General features: G+C 38.5%; 1 protein-coding gene across 1 annotated transcript; it reads right to left on the bottom strand.

Moving 5' to 3' along the window:
* Window positions 1-14,183: 14,183 nt before the first annotated feature.
* On the bottom strand, window positions 14,184-24,561 carry LOC110452671. Its single transcript, XM_021501322.1, has 3 exons — window positions 24,332-24,561; window positions 23,092-23,241; window positions 14,184-18,019 (listed from the first exon to the last, which is right to left on the bottom strand). Exon 3 carries the CDS (start codon window positions 17,942-17,944, stop codon window positions 16,307-16,309), a length of 1,638 nt encoding a protein of 545 aa, XP_021356997.1. The 5' UTR covers window positions 17,945-18,019; window positions 23,092-23,241; window positions 24,332-24,561; the 3' UTR covers window positions 14,184-16,306.
* Window positions 24,562-24,898: the final 337 nt, after the last annotated feature.

Below are 24,898 nucleotides of genomic sequence, written 5' to 3' on the forward strand. Positions count from 1 at the left end.
AAAACACAATTGTTAGTTTTTATCAATTTTAACCAATATTTTATGATAGTAATTTTACGCTGTACATGTAATGAATATCTGTCCGTTTCAAAATACACCATAGAATTATTTACGGGCTTCTTTACATTCAATACTTCTTTCAAAAAAAGAAAGTGAACATGTTCAATTTTTGGTGCTGGATAATGACCCCACACCTCACAACCATAATTAAGTATACATGTTACATAAGTGTCAAATAGTGATGTCTTAGTTTCAGTATTTAGCATATAATACTTTATTCTATTCTTCAAAAGATAATCAGCTTTCCTTCCTTGAGATGCATAAGTATTCTAAGTCACTGTAAACCTTCCGTTATAATTAAAGACTAAACATAAATAACAAAACTGATCTACGACCTCTATGGTCCTTTCATTAAATTTCCAACCTTCATTAGGTAATATCCGTTTGCTTTTTCTAAAAATAACTATTTCGGTGTTTTCACTGTTAACCCGTTAAGCTCTATTTTTCAGTATAATCTTGCAAACAATCTAACATATTTTGAAGATCGTTAATATCTTCTGATCTTTAGCAAACTTTTATTTAATAGACTAGTAAATTACTTAGCTACATGACTAACAAGGGTAATTCCCCTATAATTATTAACATTGTTTTTATCTCCCTTTTTATATAAAGGAATAATTACACCCCGTGCTCAAGCTTGAGGGAAATATCCTGCTTTCAACATATTATTAGCTCACCGGGTTCGAAGGACCAAGGTGAGCTTATGTCATACCGTGGCGTCCGTCCGTCAACAATTTCTTTAAACGACTTCTTTTTCTTAACCACTGATTGTAATTTAACTAAATTTGACTGGAAGCATCCCTAGGTGGTGTGGATTCAAAATTGTACAGGTGGTGGAGCTGACCCCCCAGGGGGCTGAGGGGCGGGGCCAAAAGGGGGCAATTTGGCTATATTTCTACAAACGACTTCTTCTGTAGAACTTTGCACTGGATATCAATCATATTTGATCAAAAGCATTCATGGGAGGCAGGGATTCAAAATTGTACAAATGGTGGGGCTGACCCCCCGGGCTAAGGGGTGGGGCCAAAGAAAGTGTATTGCTTGGAAATGGTTGAGATCCCCACCATATAACCACATATACAATTGCTGAGTACAAAGAGAAGAATGCACATTTGCTTCCAGGATGGCCCTAGGGTCTGGCCCCACCCTTGGAAACATAGTCATTGGGTCATAACTTTAAAACTGTTTAGATCCCCACCCCAAAACCTTTATATACAAAAGCTGGGCATAAAGAGACGAATGCAGTCACGATGTTAGAATAGACCCTGGGGTCTGACCGAAACCCTAGGGACCTAGTTTCTTAGTCACAGCTTGGAAACAGTTGAGATCCCCACCCTTTAACCATACATAAAATTGCTGGGCATGAAAAATCGAATACAGATATATATGCTACAAGGATTGGCCTTGGGGTCTGGCATATTCCCTTGGATCTCATTTGGAGAATATTTTGCCATGATTGCTTAGATATCCAGATGAGCGATACAGGCCCTATGGACTGTTGTTAAACAACTTAAGCAGAACTGGTGCAAAAATATCTTTATATTCAATCAAATATTCATTAAGTATCATATCTATACCTGCTGATTTATCTTTAGACAGACTCTTAATTACAACTAGTATTTCATCAAGCCTAAAATCCAGATCTAGTTCAGGAAACACACAATCGGTATTTTTACCATTCAAGTTATTATCATGATCCGAATAGTATGGTTCCCCAGCGTGATCTTTAAAATATTGAAAAAAATCATTTAATGATAAATCACCAGTGCCACATACCTTCCGTTCAGAAAATTTCGATAAAATTCTTTTGGATTATTACGTTTTAGCACGTCCATCATATTTCCTTCCGTTCGTAAAAAGGCGCGCTTTAACTTCGCCTCACAATCTTTATAGTGTTGATTAGCCTCAGAGATACTAGCCCTGCTAACCAATGATCGGTCTCTATTAAAAATTGATACAGCAATTTTATAATTGTTATATAATCTGTTACAGTTAATATCGAACCATGGTTTATCTGGTTCTTAGTGACATTTACATAATGACAGGTACATGAACAATTCAATACTTTTCGCAAACGTAAGCAAAACTTGTAAGCAAAACTTGTGAAACAAAGTACGTGTACTTTTTACAAAATTTTCCTTACACTAATCAATAGTTTCTTTTGTGTTAATTAGCTGATCGATAGAGCTCTCAATCAAAATTCTATTGTCAAAAATATATCTGTTTTCTTTTGCTTCATCAGACAACACTACGTTCGACACAGTAGAATAAAATATTCTCGTCAGAACAACATTTACAACCTTTGTTTTCTGTCTTGTGACAGTTTAATGAAACAAATATTGGAGCATGATCTGAAAATTCATTAAAACATTTTACTTACTTCAAAATGTTTAACATTACACATCGACAACTTACGGTAAGCATATAATCGATCACACTTGTACCGTTTGTATTACAAAATGTCATTTTACCCTCCTTGTCTCCTGTAGTACAACCATTGACAATTTTTAAACCAGTCGATTACATAATTGTATGAGATTACGCCCAAAAGTATTCAGTCGATCATCTTGGAAATAGGCAGCTCCTCATGATAAAAAATAAAACCGTCAATTTGACGATGTAAGCGATCATGTAAAGCATCAAAAGTTATAAAATCCGGTTCCACCCCTGTCCGACTATTCAGATCACCAATTACAAATACATAACCTTTGCTACTATAACGACCTATACCGTTCTCCAACACCTGAAATATGTCCTCATCGTAAGCACAGTAACACACTGATCTCTCGGGGGGTATATATGTTAAAGCCATATAAACATTTCTATTATCTGGAAAAAGTTTACGTCAATTCTGATCCACATAACACTATCCAATTCCACAGTTTCCATAGATATAAACTGACGTAGCCATGTTTTATATAAGCATACAAGACCCCCGACCCTTACACTTGGATCTAATAACTGGTGGAAACTATTCGAAACCATTCACAGTGAGGTCAGCTTCATCTTCCAACCAACATTAGGCTAAGCACACTATATCAGTTTTATTAAATATTTCACAAAAATCTGTATTATTAAGTTTACACCTTAAACTACGCTGGACATTCCAGCTACATACTGTTTAGTGGTTATTATCCTCCGGGGACCCCTATACGACCGTTTTCACATGGGTTTCCTGCTGAGAGACTTACACCTGTGATGCTGCAACAAGGGGATGATGAGGCGGAATGACGTCATTATGTTCATAAAGTCTTTGAGCAGTTCCAGGTCCAGTTCCTCTGTCTTTGGTATCAGGAGGTGCACGTTGCACCCACGCTCCCATCAAACTACACTAGGGGAAGCTAAAGGCTGATATCTATTAGATGTCGTGATATCAGCAGATTCACCGGATGCGGATACTGGCGTTGAAAGTTGACGCAAGCATTTTGCAGGCCTACCACCACGATGAGTCTATAGTTATTTCACCGAGTATATCACACCTTACCTGAACGATTATTACTCATATCCTGTCAAGAGCAAGTCGCTAATGTGTTAGGACCGCAATAACTTCGTACTAAATTAGACAAACACATATATTTCATGAATGTTTTTCATTGCTTCTTTTTATGGAGTAGTAAATTGCGTATTTTGACACAAAGACCTCATCCCTCAGTTGCTTAAAAGATTTAGGAGACGTAAGTTGTAAACGAAGATATTTATTTAAGGTACATACATCCCGTTTTGCAATGTTTGTGATGACCCTGACATAAACTAACGTTGCGTGTAATTTCTTTGCCAATTAAATAGTCCATGAATAGGTTTCTTTCTGTCTTATATTCGGATTGAACATGCTTTTTTTGTTTTGAAACGTTATATCGAAATCTGGAGTTAATTCGATCACGGACTTAGATAACGGGGATTGGCAACACCACTCTCGTCTCGCGTACATGTATTGTCCACCTCTTGTATTTGTGCACCGAACCGTGACGACTTGTGACCCTCTCGCTGGAGCCAATTTACCTGAACTGCGCTTGCGTGATTCGATGCAAAACTTCGAATTCTATAAGAAAAGAGTTAGGACGCTAAACGTGTCGGGATTTTTTTCGTGAGACCAAATTAGGTTTAGTTAAAGTATCCAAACAAATTAGAAAATAAATGTTTAATTTTCCAAATAGAAATCGGTGTTTTTTTCTGAATCAAACGAAGTCGGTTAGACGTCTGTGACACAATTAGGTTTTGTTCAATGGTCGATCAGAATTTCAAAAATGGGATTAGCGACTTGGCTCGAGCTAGCCTGGAAAAATTCGATATCTCGAAAAGTAGAAAAGATTTTTCATATGTATGTTAGGTCATAAGTAGGGTCGACATGACAGGATATTCCACCTATAGGATCTTATTCTCCAAGCCATATCATCGATTTAAATGATAAATTAGGTAAAAATGAGCACGATTAAGCTCAGTTCTATAAGATATAACGCCTCAATTCGAATATTGGAGGTCCTAAACCTTACCGTTTCGGAGATAAAAAAACCCAATTGGTCCTTAATATGAACTAAGCTTGTTTGGTTTGGTTTTAAATTTATTGAACGTCCTATTAATAGCTAAGATCTTTCAAGGACGTGCTTCCATGCGCAACGTATGCGTGCGTGTGAATAAGTGTTCTGGAAGCAGGTTATGCTGTTGTGTTTGTCACCTTGAAATAGTGCGATAAGTGAAATACCATGTCGAACGCACCCATACTCAAACATCGAGCGGAATAGCGTATAGATATATGGATTTTGTGTTATTCTTGCGTCATCTAGAAACATTGTAACTGTTGTAGGAGACAGAAAGCATAAGATATCGAGACTATGGTTAAGTTCGGATCTGAAAAAAAATATCCAGCTTTTATTCTGTAGAAATTGTGTTGTTAACGAAACCTGTATAAGTCAAAAGACGCATTGGAACCCAAAACGATCGTAATCTAACTCGCTTTTAATCTCAAACTCGCTTCATGTTTTGCTTCAATCTTTTTTTTACATCAGACATCGATATCAGTGGCGCCTCCTAGCGCGGCATATAACATAGGGGTCTTCCCTGCGAATTTCAATCGATCTAATTTAAAGATACCTGTGGGTTTCCTATATACATGTAAAATAAATTCCCCTTAACTTTCGTTTGGATATGAATGAAGCACATTTTGGTCAGGTCACTTCTATTAACCTGATCGGCAAGACGATTTACCCCAACACATCCAAAATACCACAAAACGACCAAAAACACACACAAAACGACCTAAAAACATCTAAACAATAGCTTTCAGCTAAAAAAAATATTGTACGTACTGTAACCATTGTATGCAAAATATTCTATCTTCTGTGTTATGCTGTCAGAAAGCGGAGGTAATTCACGACTTTCAAAAATACATCGTTGCAAGTAAAGGGCGGTGAATCGTTCACGAATTCTGCAAGTACAAATAAATAAACTCCATGTGTTTGTATAAATAATTAACTAGATTTTTCAAAATTTTAATCAACTTTAAGGCGATACCATCACACTCGTCCAGTCACATTTAGATTATGTATACCAAAATGACAATTTACCGATATGATCTAGTCTTTCATTTAATAAAGTTATAAAGTAACCTACACTAACAATCAATAATACATAATTGTACAATATGATAAAGCAATGAGGTTAGATACACTGACATAATTATATACAGTACACGAATATTAAAAAGTGTAGTATTGCATATTTGTCTTTTTCCCCCGATGGAATACATTTCACAATTAACATACACAAACAAAACGTCAAATTTCTAGATTAACACTGGAAAAAAAACCTCATAACCACCTAATTCAAGCGTCTGAAAAGTGGACAAGTCTATCGTCGTAATCGGCTGGGTCCTGAAAGGGGATCCTGGTGACGCGTGTTCCATTTTTCGTCCTTAACATGGCGTTCCTCTGCTTGTTGAACGATTCTGCAGTAAGTCCAGATGCTTTGCTGAAATCTCCGCGTCTACACATTTCGTCGATATACACTGCTGCACTCTTCTCTGTAAGTGTTACTTTAAACTCAGTAAGCCGGTTGAAAATCTCTCTTGGGGTTGCATTTATTGGGTCCTGCCGAATATCGTTTCCAACTAGATGAATAAGACAGCGTCCGCACCAAACGCCCTCAAGTCTGTCATCATCCAATTTTTACACCCGAACAATATTTTTGATTTATGTTTTGTATTATTCCAAATACAAGTCGGACAAGGTATGGTTTTATTTTCAGAAATGATTTATCAAAGTCAAAATTACTGCTAGTTTTTCATCCGAGCGCTGAGTTTCAGGTTTTGGCAGTGATACTTGGATCAGGATCCTTAAAAAACGTGTCACACAAAACAATCGGAACATAAACGAAACCATGTACCACTCCTCGTGGAAGATACAAAAACGGAACCTTGTATTATATGTTATGATGAACAGTATTAAAACGGAACCCTGAAGAACACATACAAGATAGGTAAAGTATTTCTAAAACAAAAAAGGTCATTTCGACCGCATTTATTTCATATTTCTGGATGTCATGCCACAGTTGATTGATCAATGTATACAGGTACAATACACTAGTTGCATGTCTATGTCATGCCGGCCCCGTCATCCGTAGTAACGTCTTCATAATTATTATGATGTAAGCTATTGTTTGGTTTTATTTTGTTTGACCTCCTTTCAACAACCTAAGGTAATTTAAGGACGTGCCTCCAGGTGTATGGGAGCCGTAGACCGGGTATGTTGGTATAATTCCCTCCTTGTGGTACCGCCTTAATATCGCTATCTCGCTGAAATACCATGCCGAAGGCACCCAGCACAGCACTCCGCCCGGTCGCATTATACTGATAACGGTTGAACCAGTTGTTGACATTCCCCTAAATGCTGAACGTTAAGCAGGGAATAACAACTACCATCTTAAACGACTTTGGTATGACCTGGCCTGGGGACAATCCATTACCTTCCTCACCTGGGCGAATGCTCAACATTAAAACCAAAGGTGAGGTTTTGCCAAACAAGGCGCTAGGAAATAAATGGTAGTTGGGAGTAGATGGAAAGATAAAGATCCCAAATATTGCAATGGGTGCAGCAGATTTATTTTGGTCGCTTTTGTGTCCCCAAATAGAGGAAACCAAAGCAAATCCCAAATTCTTTAGGGGGTTCCTCATTTGTCACCTCCTACGATACATGCAGTGGGTAACAGCAGGTGTATTCTTTTCCCGAACCCCCACCTGCACGGGTGTACAACGTTGGCATCAAATCTGCGCAATCACAAGGAGGCAAGTACACACACATACACCGTCTCCTGCACACATATACACACACATACATGCTTACACGACACATGAAGGCACATACTTAAATGACCTTAGCTGTTTATAGGTTTGGTTTTATTTTGTTTAACGTCATATTAACAGCTAATGTCATTTAAGGACGGCCTCCCCTGTGTGCAAGATGCATTCGTGTAGTGTATTTTGTGAGGCTGTGATATGTTCGTGTTTGTGTCCTTGTGATAGTGCGGAACTGATGCCGACGTTATGGTGCTACCTCACTGAAACATACCACCGAAGACACTCAGCAGGACGCCCCACCCGGTCACATTATACTGACAACAGGCGAACCAGTCGTCCCACTCCTAATTTGCTGAGCGCTAAGCAGGAGTAGAAACTACCATTTTTGAAGACTTTGGTATGTCCCGGCCAGGGGACAGAATCCAAAGCCTTCCTTACTTAAGTCCCAAGTTCTTTATTTGCTTAAGTTTTACAACTTATGGCAATTACAGATAAGACCAAGACACTCACACTCACACTTGACTCGCACACATCATCCTCAACATCATCAAGGACACTCGCACACATCATCCGCATCATCATCATCCTCATCGTCATCATATCAGCAACAGCAATCATTCGTCATTCATCATACTCACATTCATACACACGCAGGAACCTTTTTCACCCTCATTCACCCTCATTCACCCAGACAAGACTTATCAATATAATGGTACAATTGTATATTATATAATTTGTATTCAATAAACTGATATACAACACGGATCTTAACATGACCTGTTCTAGTGATGACCCCTTAAAATTCTGCTCTACGTTTAAATGCTAGTGATAAATTCTTTCCTAAATTATTAAGTTCTTTTGTGTTTTCGATTATGAGTAATTGAACGAATTTAAACATACTAGGCCTTTCGAAATATTATTGCTTTATGAATTTAGACCGAAGGTCTGAATAGCGATTACATTTGATGAAAACAATGAAATTCATCTTCTATATTATATCATTTTCATTACATCAAATACATTTTCATTCTTCTCTAGGTATATCTCTGTAACGGCCACCTTCAATGAACAGGTCATGCGCACATAAACGCATCTCAGAAATACCCTCGACTTTTACAAGGTTTTGCTAATGCTGAATTTTAGTTTTAGGTTATTCACTTGTGTTATGCATAACTCAAAATCTTGAAACCGAGCCCCTGTGTGATGTCGTTGACAAACTTGGGTAATTTCGTATCTAGAATGACGACTGACAGCAGTAAAAGGAGCCCCTGCCCGTTCTCAGAAAAAGATTTTTTGGGGAAATTTTTGTGTTTTTGTTGTGGTTTTTCTTCATGGTGGGGAAGTCCCAGTGAACCCAGAAATTATTTGTTTTGTACTGAACTCTGGTCCGCGACTTCGTGTGGCATGGCTCCAGTCGAGCCAGGGCTGGCGGCCCAGGGCACACCAAGTCAGATTTATTTTTGTGCATTCCTTTTACCTGTTCCCTTCCCTTATAACTGAAATGTGATATGGTTTTCTGGTAGTGGTTTTGTAGATAGTTCAGGCTAGACAGATATAGGTACTGTTCAGTGTGGACAGCTCAGGCCAGACAGGACACTATAGGGGAAATAGAGGTAGAAGCTTTGAAGTCCTTCTTCTACCATACAGATGAAAGGATTTTATCCCAATTAGTTCTAGACCATTCTTCTTGCAAGGGGACTCAATTTTGTATAAAAGGCGGATGTGGCCCCCCTGGGGGCACATGGGTAGGGCCCAATAGGGGATATAAAGGTTAATTCTTGAAATACCTTCCTCTACGTAGGAATAAAGGAATTTTATCCTAATTTAGTCTGGATCATCCTTGGGTTTGTTTGTTTGTTTGATTTTGTTTAACGTCCTATTAACAGCTAAGGTCATTTAAGGACGTCCTCCCCTGTGTGCAAGATGCATGCGTGTAGTGTATGTGCGTGTATTTTGGGAGGCTGCGATATGTTCGTGTTTGTCTTCTTGTAATAGCGCGGAACTGATGCCGACTTTATAGTGCTACCTCACTGAAACATACTGCCGAAGACACCCAGCAGGACGCCCCACCTGGTCACATTATACTGACAACGGGCGAACCAGTCATCCTTGGGCCAAGGGGACTAAATTTTGTATAAATTGTGGGTGTGGCGTCCCTGGGGACAGAGTGGTTGGTCCAAATAGGGGAAACGGAGGTAAAACCTTTAAAATTCTTCTTCTACCGTAGGGATACAGGGATTTTATCATAATTTTGTCTTGAGCAGCCTTGGATCAAGATGACTTGATTTGTATAAACAGTGGTTGTGGCCCCTTTGGGTGCAGAGGGACTCAAAAGGTGGATTTGAGGTTTAAATCTTTAAAAATCCCGGTTCTTCTGCACAATTGGAGGGATTTTATCCAAATGTGCCCTGGAGCATCTTTGGGCAAATGCGTCTTTATTTTTGTATTAACATCAGGTGTGGCCCCTCTGCATTGTGGCCCCTCTGGATGCAGAGCGGTGTGGCTCAAAAGGGGAATTTGAGGTTAAAATCATCAAAATCCCTCTCCTTCTGTACTATTGGAGGGATTTTATCCACATTTGACCTGGAGCATCCTTTGGTAAAGAGACTAAATTTTGTATAAATGGAAGGTGTAGCCCCTCTGGGTGTAGAGTTTCGGGGCCCAATAGGGAAATTTGAGGTTTTATTTTATGTAATAAGAATACTTTCCCATGGTTGCTTTATTATCCAGGTGAGCGATACAGACCCTCTCGGACTCGTGTTATCATATTTGTTAGTTAAAAGAACACTATATATATTTATTTATATCAAACCAATATATGTAAATGTTACTAAGTTTTCATGATAATATGATCGATCCACCTTTGTAGCAGGCTTGGTTTTATTTTTAAATTATAAATACCTTATACAAAATTTCCCTTTTTGTTTTTTCAGCTCAATAATCTACATGAAATAACACAACTCAGTCCAAACCAGGAGATGTCGTGTGAGTACGGCCTGGGGTCCTCCTCCCACAGAAACACCCCTTTAAGGTAAGGCAGGCAGTAATTTTCTCAGCCTTTTTTAGGCCTCACTTCTCTCCAAATTTTACTTGTATTTTCACCTACTTCAAAAAACAAGAGATCCCAGATCTAGAGGTATCATGGCACCAACCATCATAAGATTTTCATTAGTTTTACCTTTGTTTGAATTCTTCTCTTCTTTTCTCTTTTCTGGTAAATTGATAATCTGTTTACCAGTAAATGCGTCTTGTGGTAACTTTTAAAATATATTTTGTATACTGATAGATGGGTTTGAGAGTGTCCTTTCAAAGTAAGGTTTTTCGTACTTCTTGAGGAAAAGCAATAACACATACTTTGAACTGTCAAAATCCAAGATGGCTACCTAGCAGCCATCTTGTTTTTCCAATCAATCTCAAAATGAAAGTGATTCTTGAGAAATAATGATGTTTAACAACCTTGAACTTTCAAATTCAAATATCTTGTTTTTTTGATCAGTCTTAAAATTAAATTCACAACTGAAGACAAAGGGGAACCCTCATATGAAATTTAAGAAAGACGTCGTCTGTGCATATTGAGAAATAGTGATAACCACAGACGAGGGGGCTATAGGATAGACGGCGGTCGGTTGATGGACCACAGACGAGGGGGCTATAGGATAGAGGACGGACAGTTGATAGACCACAGACGATGGGGCTATAGGAAAGACGACGGTTGGTTGATAGACTACAGACGAGGGGGCTATAGGATAGACTACGGACGGTGGATAGACCACAGACGAGGGGGCTATAGGATAGACGGCGGCGGACGGTGGATAGACCACAGACGAGGGGGCTATAGGATAGACCACAGACGAGGGGGCTATAGGATAGACGACGGACGGTGGATAGACCACAGACGAGGGGGCTATAGGATAGACTACGGACGGTTGATAGACCACAGATGAGGGGGCTATAGGATAGACGACGGTCGGTTGATATACCACGGACGGTTGAAAGAGCACAGACGAGGGGGCTAAAGGATAGACGACGGACGGTTGGTAGACCACAGACGAGGGGGCTATAGGATAGACGGCGGCGGACGGTGGATAGACCACAGACGAGGGGGCTATAGGGTAGATGACGGACGGTTGATAGACCACAGACGAGGGGGCTATAGGAAAGACGACGGTTGGTTGATAGACTACAGACGAGGGGGCTATAGGAAAGACGACGGACGGTGGATAGACTACAGACGAGGGGCTATAGGATAGACGACGGACAGTTGATAGAGCACAGACGAGGGGGCTATAGGATAGCCGACGGACGGTTGATAGACTACAGACGAGGGGGCTATAGGAAAGACGACGGACGGTGGATAGACCACAGACGAGGGGGCTATAGGGTAGACGACGGACAGTTGATAGACCACAGACGAGGGGGCTATAGGAAAGACGATGGACGGTGGATAGACTACAGACGAGGGGGCTATAGGGTAGACGACGGACAGTTGATAGAGCACAGACGAGGGGGCTATAGGATAGACGACGGACGGTGGATAGACCACAGACGAGGGGGCTATAGGATAGACGATGGACAGTTGATAGACTACAGACGGGGGGCTATAGGATAGACGCCGGACAGTTGATAGACTACAAACGAGGGGCTATAGGATAGACGACGGACGGTTGATAGACCACAGACGAGGGGGGCTATAGGATAGACGACGGAAAGTTGATAGAACACAGACGAGGGGGCTATAGGATAGACGCCGGACGGTTGATAGACCACAGACGAGGGGGGCTATAGGATAGACGACGGACAGTTGATAGACTACAGACGAGGGGGCTATAGGATGGACGACGGACGGTGGATAGACCACAGACGAGGGGGCTATAGGATAGACGACGGACAGTTGATAAACTACAGACGAGGGGGCTATAGGATAGACGACGGACAGTTGATAGAACACAGCCGAGGGGGCTATAGGATAGACGACGGACGGTGGATAGACCACAGACGAGGGGGCTATAGGTTAGACGACGGACGGTGGATAGACTACAGACGAGGGGGCTATAGGGTAGACGACGGACGGTGGATAGACTACAGACGAGGGGGCGATAGGGTAGACGACGGACAGTTGATAGAGCACAGACGAGGGGGCTATAGGATAGACGACGGGCGGTGGATAGACCACAGACGAGGGGGCTATAGGATAGACGACGGACGGTGGATGGACCACAGAAGAGGGGGCTATAGGATAGACGACGGACGGTTGATAGACCACAGTCGAGGGGGGCTATAGGATAGACGACGGATGGTGGATAGACCACAGACGAGGGGGCTATAGGATAGACGACGGACGGTCGATAGACTACAGACGAGGGGGCTATAGGATAGACGATGGACAGTTGATAGACTACAGACGGGGGGCTATAGGATAGACGCCGGACAGTTGATAGACTACAGACGGGGGGCTATAGGATAGACGACGGACGGTTGATAAACCACAGACGAGGAGCCTATAGGATAGACGACGGGCAGTTGATAGACCACAGATGAGGGGGCTTTAGGATAGACGACGGACGGTTGATAGACCACAGACGAGGGGGCTATAGGATAGAAGACGGGCAGTTGATAGACCACAGATGAGGGGGCTTTAGGATAGACGACGGACGGTGGATAGACCACAGATGAGGGGGCTATAGGATAGACGACGGACGGTGGATAGACCACAGACGAGGTGGCGATTTGAACAGCCTACCAGCTGATGATGGTGAAGTAAAAATCAAAGCTAAATTAAAAAAGGACAATTTGAAAACTTTTTAATCAAATTTATTTTATTATTGATTTAAAATTAAATAACATTTACAAATAATACACTTAATTCTCTCTTAGTGAGATAGGAACTTATAAACCACAGCTGTTGAAAGAACTTGGTTTCAATGATGTTTCAAACTAAAGATGAATTGATAATTCACTGGTAAACATGTTATAAAATACAAATTCAGTAAACTTAAAAAATATATCAGTACTAAGATAAAAAAAAGTTAGCTATGGATTCTATAATTCTGGAAAAAGAATGAAAAAGTGTAATAGTGTATATTAAATGATTTAGTTGCTGGAGTCCTTTAAGTGTGATGAACATACTATTTACAAGTCTAGATACTTGTACTCATGATTGCCTCCCCTTACCAATTAATGTGAAAATATGGATCACATGAAATATCAGTGGATTACATTAACATTGATGTAAAATAGAACAAAGGATTTACAATGGTAACAATAAAAACAACCTCAAACATCTTTGTTGTCACTCACGGTCACACCACTTACTTGGCATACATAATAATTTCTTTACTGATATTTGTGAGGCATCTTCTTAACTTTCAGACCAAACATATCCAAGTGCTTAGGTGACCCTATTTAACAACACGTTCTGAGATTCTGACTCATACACACTCGCAGCAAATATTGCATTGATCTGTCCAATAAACATCTCTAGATCTTCATGTAACAACAAAATTAAAACCTCAATCATAGGTCACTTAAGGTGTGATATATGGGAAGTCAGGTTATACACCTAGAGAACAGGTCAATTTAAGTCAAGTTAGTTCAAGTTTCAAGTTCTTTATTTGCTGAAGTTTTACAACTTATGGCAATTACAGATTAGACAAAGACACTCACAAGGACACACTCACACTGACTCGGAAACATGACTCATCATCATTAAGAACACTCACACTAACTCACACATCATCCTCATCGTCATTATCCTCATCTTCATCAACATCATCATCATCATCATCATCTCATCATCATCATCATCATCTCATCATCATCATCTCATCATCATCATCATCATCATCATCATCACATCATTACATCATCATCATCATCATCAATCATTCGTCATTCATCATACTCACATTCATACACACGCCAGAACAATTCTTCACCCTCATTCACCCATACAAGACTTATCAATATAATGGTATATTACATAATTTGTATACAATAAACTGATGTACAACATGTATCTTAACATGACCTGTTCTATTGATGACCTCTTAATAAATCTGCTCTACGTTTATTGCTAGTGATAAATACTTTCCTAAATTATTAAGTTCTTTTGTGTTTTCGATTTTGAGTAATTGACCAAATTTATACATACTAGGCCTTTTGAAATAATATTTCTTTATGTATTTAGACCGGAGGTCTGAATAGCGATAACATTTAATTATAAAATGAAGTTCATCTTCTATATCATTTTCATTACATAAATACATTTTCTTTCTTCTCTAGGTATATCTCTGTAACGGCCACGTTCAATAGACAGGTCATGCGCACATAAACGTATCTTAGAAATATGTTTTAAATAATTAAAATTAATTGCCTTATGAAGATATGGTTGCAATTTAATACTTTCCTCTAAATGCTGATATAATACTCCTTTTGAAGAAGAATGAACTTTCTCTAGACAATCTTGCTGAAAACTATCACATAATCGCTGCTTATATACTTCACTAGAATGATAAATACTATCAGTCACAAACATGTATCCAAGGCCGACTCTTGAAAGATCATGTTTTAAGTTAAGGATCCAGGGGTCTTTATTTTCAACCATATCAACATAACAAGCTTAATTTCAGCACACAATTATCAGAACGTTGTAATTTAATCCAATACTTAAAATTTTAACTTTTCTTAACAGCTCTAAATGAGATCTTCCAAATTCAATATAAAGAAATGCAGAGTTTGTAGATTTTCTTAATCCTAATAATGATTTCAAAAATCCAATATGCAATTTTTCTATTTCGGGTGCTTTATGAAATCCCCAAATTTCTGAACCGTAAATTAAAATACTATTCACAAACGTGTCAAAAACAGCAAGACGAGATTCTATATTAAAATAATTCTTATTACGTACATTATTTATGGCAAATAGTGCTTTCGACCTTGTTCTGCAAGGTTTTTTTGTGTTTTTGTAAATTTTCCATTATAATTTAAAGTGAGACCAAGATAATTAAACTCATCAACTACTTCAATCGCATCATTATTATAAAACCATTTTTGCTCTTAGTCAACCTCCATTTCTAAAGATAACTATTTTTGTTTTATCTACATTTAAAGTTAAGCTCCATTTTCTACAGTAATCTGCTAGTGAATCTAACATTTTCTGCAAGTCTTCTGGTGTTTCCGATAGTATGACCATATAGTCAGAGACGCTGATTTCAGATTTCATTGCATGTTTTTGAAATCAATGACCTTGTTTTTGAATATTGAAAAGAGCATATTACAGACATAAACAAATGGACCTGATGTTTGGGAATAGCTGATTTGTAACAATGAATGTTGACAATACGTGTATATTGGAACTGTGTTAGTGACACAATTAGTGATTTTTCTGTTCGCTTGAGTGGTTTACCCCTATACTCTACTGGGTAGTTCATTATAGCAGATTTACTGTTTTTGATTTCCCTTTTATATGTACACAAGGTCCATGCCCAATATGTATGGGTAGATCAGGTGTTTGGAACAGTCTACTTGAGAATATAGGGGAAGTCAGGTTATACACCTAGAAAACAAGTCATTAGTACAGAGACTCTGATTTCAGATTTCATTGCAGGTTTTAGAAATCAATGACATTTTCCTTGAAGATTGAAAAGAACATATTTCACACCAAAAAAAATGGACCTGATGTTCTGGTATGGCTGTTTGTTAAATTTAATGATGACATTATTTTGAAACAACACTTCTAAACAGAAGTTGTAACAGAAACTATTTACAAAACCTGTAAACAATAAACCTGTGACATGTTTACATTAATTCCTCAAACATGATATTATTAGTCTGTATAAGTGTTGATCAAGTGTATAAGATCATAATAACAAAGGTTATTGTTCAATGTTAAAATTAATGTATTTTTTGTATTTATTTGGTATAATTAGTCTGTAGCATCACTCCAAGTTTAGTCAATCATCAGTCACTGTAATACTTGAGAAGTTTGAGTCCAGACTCTCCTGTATCTGACATTAAGGTTGACCACAACACATCATCCTTCTGTATACCTACTTGTCCCTGTCCTCCTTTGTTTGTGTGAAGCGTTTTTATGTACTTCCCTGCTCCACTTATCAGTTCTATTGTGCCCCTTGTCCAGTCAGCAATAACAATATTACCCTTACTGTCATATACAACTGTTACTGGATCAAACTTGTCTGGTGTGATCGCCTCTCGTGCCTGTATCCCCTCTCCCTGGTAGTGGACCAGGGACTGGAGTGTTGGGTTGTACACAGTGATGTGACGCCTGTAGTTGTTTGGATCACTACTGTCTCCACTGATTAGTTTACTACTCACTATAGCTATGTTACCTGTAACACCACACTGTGAGATGGACAGTACTGACCCCGTCCCTGACCCCTCCACAGTGGATGTGTGTAACACCTGGCCATCTGCTGTGTACATCACCACCTTGTACCCCTGTGTACCCGATGTACCCACCACTACCAGACCCTCCCTGGTCACACACAGACTGCATGGGTACCCCTCTGTAGTAAACCTTGTGACTGGTGTAGATGATGTAGATACTTCGTAGATAGTCCTCTCATCTCTACAACAGAACCACAGACGGCCTGTGGTGGGGTCCAGACTGATGACAGCAATGTCACTGTTGTATTGTATCTTCAGTATGAGTCGACCTTTGTTGTTGATGAGGTTTACTGTGTTGGTGTGACAATCACACAGCCATGCACGTCCATTAGATGTAGGACAGATTGATGAAATAACATCTGGGTATGAAAACTGGGATATGACAGTTGGACTGTCACAGAGTTTGTACAGGACTGATCCAGTGGAGGCTTGACCCGTCTCTGTAGCTTTGGACTGTTTAGGTCTCACAACTGGACCATGTTTGGAGTGACCACTAGGTGCTGATCCTGCCTGGAAATGGTCAGTAGGAGTCTTCATTTTCCCCATGGCCTGCTCCAGGTGACTTTGTCTGTCGTTATCTGGAGTTAACTCTGTCATGTCTATGTTAGGTGTCTGTGGGATATCTAAGTCCATGTCCTGGATTTCTGATAACGAGTCATAAACAAGTACAGCAGTGCCTGTCTGGAGGGTCTGTTTACACTCTGATGAGAGTTTCACTAAAGCGTCTAACTTGTCCTCCAGGTTTGTGATGTGAGTCTGAAGGAGGTCTGTGGTCCCCTTCTCCATCTTCTTACATATTGCTAAATAATCCTCAGTTATTTTATCTAAATCTAGTTTACATTGATCGCGCTGTTTTTTTATATTTACAGAGAGTTTTTTGTAGTTAGATTCACTTGTCGAAATTGTGTTCCATGCCGATTGGATTTCATTTTTGAGTTTGGGAATTTCAATGTTTTCAGTTTTATTCATAAAGTCCAGTAGCGTATTTCTTTGTTTATTTGAAATTTTCGAGATTTCACAAAAACTGTCAATATGTCTTTTGTGAGCTGTTATGGAACAAGTGATGCAGATCAGTATTCCACAGTCCTGACAGAGGAGAACCACCTCATTGTCCTTATGGTACGGACACTTTGTGTGGCCTTTGATCCTGAGTGGAATTTGTTGACTGGGGCTGCTGTGTTTGGTTGCCATGGTTGTGGATGTGGGAGAAATAAAAGTGTACAGGGAGGTAACTTCTGGAGGATCCTGAGGTCTTCTTTTGTGTACCTGTGAAAGAAAAAATAATAATTAAATGTTGTATTGATTAAAATATGTGACAGTTTAAATTTGAATTTGAATTGTTTAGTTAAACAGATGAGTTATACTATATAACGCCAAACATTGTTCTGTACCGAGTTATACTATATAACCCCAAACATTGTTCCGTACCGAGTTATACTATCTAACGCCAAACTTTGTTCTGTACCGAGTTATACTATATATCGCCAAACATTGATCTGTACCGAGTTATACTATATATAACCCCAAACATTGTTCCTGTTTCTTGAGTAGGGATAGAGGGATTTTTACCACATTGTTTGTGGAGTATGCTCAGGGCAGGTGTAACGTACCAGCTTTGGAGCGGAGGAGAAACATAGGTTAATCTATAAAATCTTGCCCTTTGAGTACAGGTTATGGTATTTTATTCTAATTTGTTTTGAACCTCATTTGCATTTGTTGATTCAACATTGCATAAATAGAAGATGTTGAACACCCACCCCCCACCCCCCTCAAGGAACACCACACCACGGAGGGTGTGGTGTTCCTTGAGGCAGAGGGATAGGATGCTATATGGGAAATACTGTAGTTGTTTGAAATACTCCTTTTTAGTGGAGTAAATGGATTTTAACCTGGATCTGTCTCGAGCGTCTTTGGTCCAAGGGGACTTATCATTGTATGAAAGGAGAGTGTGACCTTCCCGGTGGCAGAGGGACATGGCCCAGTAGTAGAAATACAGATACATCTTTAAAATCCTAATATTTGAGAATGGGGAATTTTCCTATTTGATTCAGAGCATCCTTTGCCTAAGCGGGGGCCATCTTTGTATTAACAAAAGGGTGACCTGGAGAGTTCTTAGGTCCTTTTAAAACTTAAAATTGGTTGACAGGGAAAAAGTAGGACGAGACTTTCAGTAAATTATCATCCATCTATCTATCAGAGTTATAATGGAAGTAACAAACCATAGCAAGTGAGCTATTCAGACCACATGGCCTCTTGTTAATCTGTACATATTGTTTGCATACATATTGATGTCTTTGGTAATGTAACAATAGCTAAACATCAGACTTGCGGTGACATTCTTAGCGTGTCACGAACTATTTTCTGTAACACGTACGTTATTAGATTACATCTGATAGATAGATTCCAGCCAACACAAGAATTTTTAATGTCGCGTTTGTTACTGTATTTGGTTAACATGATTCTCCAAAATTGTAAGGAACTATTTCTTAATATTTCGTAGCTGAAAATCTTGATTTTCCCCTACAAACATGTTTTTGATTTTTGATAAATTAAAGTATGACTACTCTTTCTGTTATGTGACCTGCAAAAAGAAGGTCCCTGCTGTCGCAAATATATTTCATTTCTGCTTCACGTACAAATTAAATATATGCGTTTTTGGTTTTTATAGCGTCAAAGATTTATCTTATACTCCTAATGATAAAAGAAATTTTGAAATCGCACCAGTTGACGGTTTAGTCCTTTCGCGTAATGGTACATACAAACAATATGTATACTACATGTACTTGTTACTTAAAACAAATTTTTCACTTTCGATTCTGATATCACCTTGACCTTGAAAAGTTATTTGTTCTTTTATTCGTCAAGATATCGGTTTAGTTCTAGAAATATAATTTTACTTACAATAGATAACAACTTATAAATTGCCTGTCAGAAATTTCTGAATGCATAACGTCCAGCTCTTCATGATTTTTGACAACTTTAGGCTAAAAGCCATGAATGTGACCTTGCATGGAAATGTAACCCTGATTTGGCTTCCGTTAAACAAGAACAAAAAGTAATGCTTAGCAAGAAATTGCTATCTGTTAGATAATCTTTACCGAAATTCAAGTTACATTTTACATTGACATAAGTTATTTAACCTACCGGCCCCTCACTCTTTCTTCACTACAAGTCTTAAAGCCTCCCTCACCTTATAGGTACCTCTCATTCATTCCTTGCCTTCATCAAGTTCTTTGAAAACAAGTGATATCCAAGAAGAATCTGGGCACCAAATATTGCAAGATCTTCATTAGTTATATGTAACGTGGAACTCCCCCTCATTTCTCTTGGATTGTAACTTTTGGTTCACATTCGATTTGGTCCTTTCAATGTTATGGTTTTTTTTAACTTTCTGACCTATTTATTTGTAAATGTATTGAAAGAAAGTGATTTTTAGTAGTTTTCCTTCTAATAGAAAGCGTATTTGTCAAAAAGGATTTGGAACTGACAAGTAGAAAGCTTTATGACAAAAAGGGTCTTGTAACTGACCAATAGAAAGTGTTATGGTCAGAGAGGATATGTAACTGACCAATAGAAAGTGTTATGGTCACAGAGGATGTGTAACTGACCAACAAAATGTGTATTTGTCAGAAAGGATTTGGAACTGACAAGTAGAAAGCATAATGACAAAGAGGGTCTTGTAACTGACTAATAGAAAGTGTTATGGTCAGAGAGGATGTGTAACTGACCAATAGAAAGAGTTATGGTCAGAGAGGATGTGTAACAGACCAATAGAAAGTGTTATGGTCACAGAGGATTTGTAACTGACCAATAGAAAGTGTTACGGTCAGAGAGGATGTGTAACTGACCAATAGAAAGAGTTATGGTCAGAGAGGATGTGTAACAGACCAATAGAAAGTGTTATGGTCACAGAGGATGTGTAACTGACCAATAGAAAGTGTTATGGTCAGAGACAAGAGGATGTGTAACGGACTGCTAAAACGTTAAATGGCCAGAAAAAAAGGGAAATGAACAGATTGGTCTTGTAACTGACCAATATAAAGTCTTATGATCATAGAGGATGTGTAACTGACCGGTAAAACGTCTAATGGCCAGAAAAAAGGGAAATTAATAGATTGGTCTTGTAACTGACCAATAGAAAGTGTTATGGTCAGAGAGGATGTGTAACTGACCAATAGAAAGTGTTATGGTCAGAGACAAGAGGATGTGTAACGGACTGCTAAAACGTTAAATGGCCAGAAAAAAAGGGAAATGAACAGATTGGTCTTGTAACTGACCAATAGAAAGTGTTATGGTCAGAGAGGATTTGTAACTGACCGATAAAACGTCTAATGGCCAGAAAAAAGGGAAAGGAACAGATTGGTCTTGTTACTGACCAATAGAAAGTGGTATGGTCAGAAAGGATGTGTAACTGACCCCTAAAACATTTAATGGCCAGAAAAAAGGGTAATGGACAGATTGGTTTTGTAACTGACCACTAGAAAGTGTAAATAACAACAAGGTCTTCCTTCTGATCACTAGAGAGTGTAATGGCTAGAAAGGACTAGTTACTGACCAATAGAAACTTAACGGACAAAAAGGTCTTGTTACTCAGACCACTAGAAAGTGTAATTAACAGATTGGTCTTGTAACTGACTACTAGAAAGTGTAATTAACAGATTGGTCTTGTAACTGACTACTAGAAAGCGTAATGGCTAGAAAGGACTAGTTACTGACCAGTAGAAACTTAACGGACAAAAATGTCTTGTTACCGACCACGAGAAAGTGTAATTAGCAGATCGGTCTTGCAACTGACTACTAGAAAGCGTAATTAACAGATTGGTCTTGTAACTGACCACTAGAAAGTGTAATGGCTAGAAAGGACCAGTTTACTGACCAATAGAAACTTAACAGACAAAAAGGTCTTGTAACTGATCACTGGAGAGTATAATGGCTATAGAAAGGACTAGTTACTGACCAATAGAAACTTAACGGATGAAAATGTCTTGTAACTGACCACTAGGGAGTGTAATGGTTATAGAAAGGACTAGTTACTGGCCAATAGAAACTTAACAGACAAAAAGGTCTTGTAACTGATCACTAGAAAGTGTAATGGCTAGAAAGAACTAGTTACTGACCAATATAAACTTAACGGGTGAAAATGTCTTGTAACTGACCACTAGAGAGTGTAATGGCTAGAAAGGACTAGTTACTTACCAATAGAAACTTAGCAGACAAAAAGGTCTTGTAACTGATCACTAGAGAGTGTTAGAGGCCAGAAAGGACATGCAACTGACTGTCATATAAGTGATAAGAGATAAGTGTATATGTAAGTTTAATCAGAGAAATTAATAAAGAGAACATTCAAAGCCTTTTTTGTTAGAATTTTTACTCAACTATTCAAAATTCAGTTATATAACTCCATATAATTGTCTTGTTAGGTTTTCACCGCTCTTGGTGAACAATTGGCGTCCTCACTGGTGACAAAAATAACACCTTGTTGTTAGGCAAGTAATCTTTGTTGTGGTCATCGTAACTACTAAGGGTAGTAGCTGGGTCTGGGTATTGAATTATGATAAAGGCTGTGTTACGTCTATATATTGATATTTAAACTATAGTATGTTCTTAACAGAAATTAAAGGAAAGTTTTTTGTGGAACTTTATATAGAATTTAAATCTTTGTCATAGAAATGGCTTTAATGTGTCATTCGAATCAACGCTATTAAAATATGAATAAGGACATATAGATAGGATTTGGTCTGATGCCTTATTACATGCATGAAATATCACTACTCTTTACCACTAACTGACCAATAGGAAGAAAGATATGGTCAAAATGGTCTTCTTTCTGACCAATAGGAAGTATAATATGGTCAGAAAGGTCTTCTAACTGACCGACTGACCTTTGGCCAATCAAGACTTACCCTTTACCAGTAGAGTGTTATGGTTTATAACTGATCAGTAGAGTGGTATGGTTTATAACTGACCAGTAGAGTGTTATGGTTTATGACTGACCAATAGAGTGTTATGGTTTATAACTGACCAGTAGAGTGGTATGGTTTATAACTGCCCAGTAGAGTGGTATGGTTTATAACTGACCAGTAGAGTGTTATGGTTTATAACTGACCAGTAGAATGTTATGGTTTATAACTGACCAGTAAAGTTTTATGCTTTATAACTGACCAGTAGAGTGTTATGGTGTATAACTCATCAATAGAATGTTATGGTTTATAACTGACCAGTAGAAAGCTATTGCTATAAAGACAGCCCTATAACAAACCAATGGTCTAAGTTAAGTTAGAGAAATAAATTCAAACAAAAATTGATCCTAAACTTATTACATCACATTATGTACTTACAAACTGTCCAAATTCAGTGACGTCCAAACAAACTTGATGTGATCAGATTTTCCTCAGCTCCTTCAGTTTCAGTGTTATTTTTCATAAAATTGACTTTCTCAGTTTAACAACTCCTGGTTGTGAAATGGCGTCCTTGCTCACTGGTGAAATCTAGAGAAATAAAACCAGATTTTAAGAGAAGCAAAACTTGTATATAATATTGACAGTGTGTGTTCCCCGTAACTACCAACGGATACGTTCATGCCTTGCCCTCTAATTATACCTGGTTGATAGGGAAGTATAACTTTGTTGTATATATAATATAGGCAGTATGTATTCCCGTCATTACCTACAGATAAAATCACGCCTGGCCTTCTTTGTACCTGGTTGATAGGGAAGTAGAACTTTGTTGGATATAATATAGACAGTATGTATTCCCCGTAATTACCCACAGATACGATCACACCTGACATTCTATATACCTGGACATGACCTTATGTCTTTAGTTACGTCAATCCTTTGTTAGCTCCTTCTCCATACATGACTAGATATTTAATACACGGTATTGCCTCTACCGAAATGTTTTGTGTGACATTCTGCAGAACAGTTGAACAGTTAAATCATAGCTCTAGAAATTCTGTCATTGAAATATTAAATACACATTAGATTATACCCCAAGGTTTCGTCTTTAATGCCTGCTGATTTTCTTTGTGGTAAGGGTTATATTTCCCTCTTCAAGGAGTGTGATTGTTGGAATTGTCTTGTTACTGACAAGTAGGGAGTGTGATGGTTCGAATAGTCTTGTAACAGACCTGATGGAAGTGTGGTGGTTAGAATGGTCTTGTTACTGACCAGTAGGGAGTGTGATGGTTAGAATGGTCTTGTTACTGACCAGAAGGGATTATTATGGTTGATAACTGACCAGTAGAGTGTTATGGTTTATAACTGATCAGTAGAGTGTTATGGTTTATAACTGATCAGTAGAGTGTTATGGTTTATAACTGATCAGTAGAGTGTTTCGGTTTATAACTGACCTGTAAAGTTTTATGGTTTATAACCCATCAGTAGAGTGTTATGGTTTTTAAGTCATCAGTAGAGTGTAATGGTTTATATCTGACCAGTAGAGTGTTATGGTTTATAACTGACCAGTAGAGTGTTATGACTATCAGCCTTGTAACAGACCAATCGTCTTAGTTTGGCTAGAGAAATAAATTCAAACAAAAAATTATCCTAAACTCATTACATCAGATTATGTACTTACAGACTGTCCAAATTCAGTGACGTCCGAACAAACTTGATGTGATCAGATTTTCCTCAGCTCCTTCAGCTTCGGGGTTATTTTCACAAAATTGACTTTCTAAGTTTCACAGCTCCGGGTTGTCAAATGGCGTCCTTACTCACTGGTGACAGCCAGAGGAATAAAACCTGATTTTAAGGCAAGCAAAACGTGTTGTGTATAATATACATGTAGGCAGTGTGTATTCCCCGTAACTACCCACAGATACAATCACGCCTGGCCTTCTTTATACCTGGTTGATAGGGAAGTAGAACTTTGTTGTATATAATATAAACAGTGTGTATTCCCCGTAATTACCCACAGATACAATCACACCTGACCTTCTATATACCTGGACATGACCTTATGTCTTTAGTTACGTCAATCCTTTGTTAGCTCCTTTTCCATACATGACTCGATATCTAATACAAAGTATTGCCTCTACGGAAATGTTTTGTGTAACATTCTGCAGAATAATGGAACAGTTAAATCATAGCTGTATAAATTCTGTCATTGAAATATTTCAGAGTGATATTTTCTTACCAATATAAA

The sequence above is a fragment of the Mizuhopecten yessoensis genome, unplaced genomic scaffold, assembly GCF_002113885.1.
Source record: "Mizuhopecten yessoensis strain PY_sf001 unplaced genomic scaffold, ASM211388v2 scaffold6785, whole genome shotgun sequence".
In the NCBI taxonomy this organism is placed as follows: Eukaryota; Metazoa; Mollusca; class Bivalvia; order Pectinida; family Pectinidae; genus Mizuhopecten; species Mizuhopecten yessoensis.

What these genes read in the sequence shown, in the direction of transcription:
- LOC110452671 (XM_021501322.1), bottom strand. Translation starts at nt 17,944, where the DNA reads ATGGCAACCAAACACAGCAGCCCCAGTCAACAAATTCCACTCAGGATC.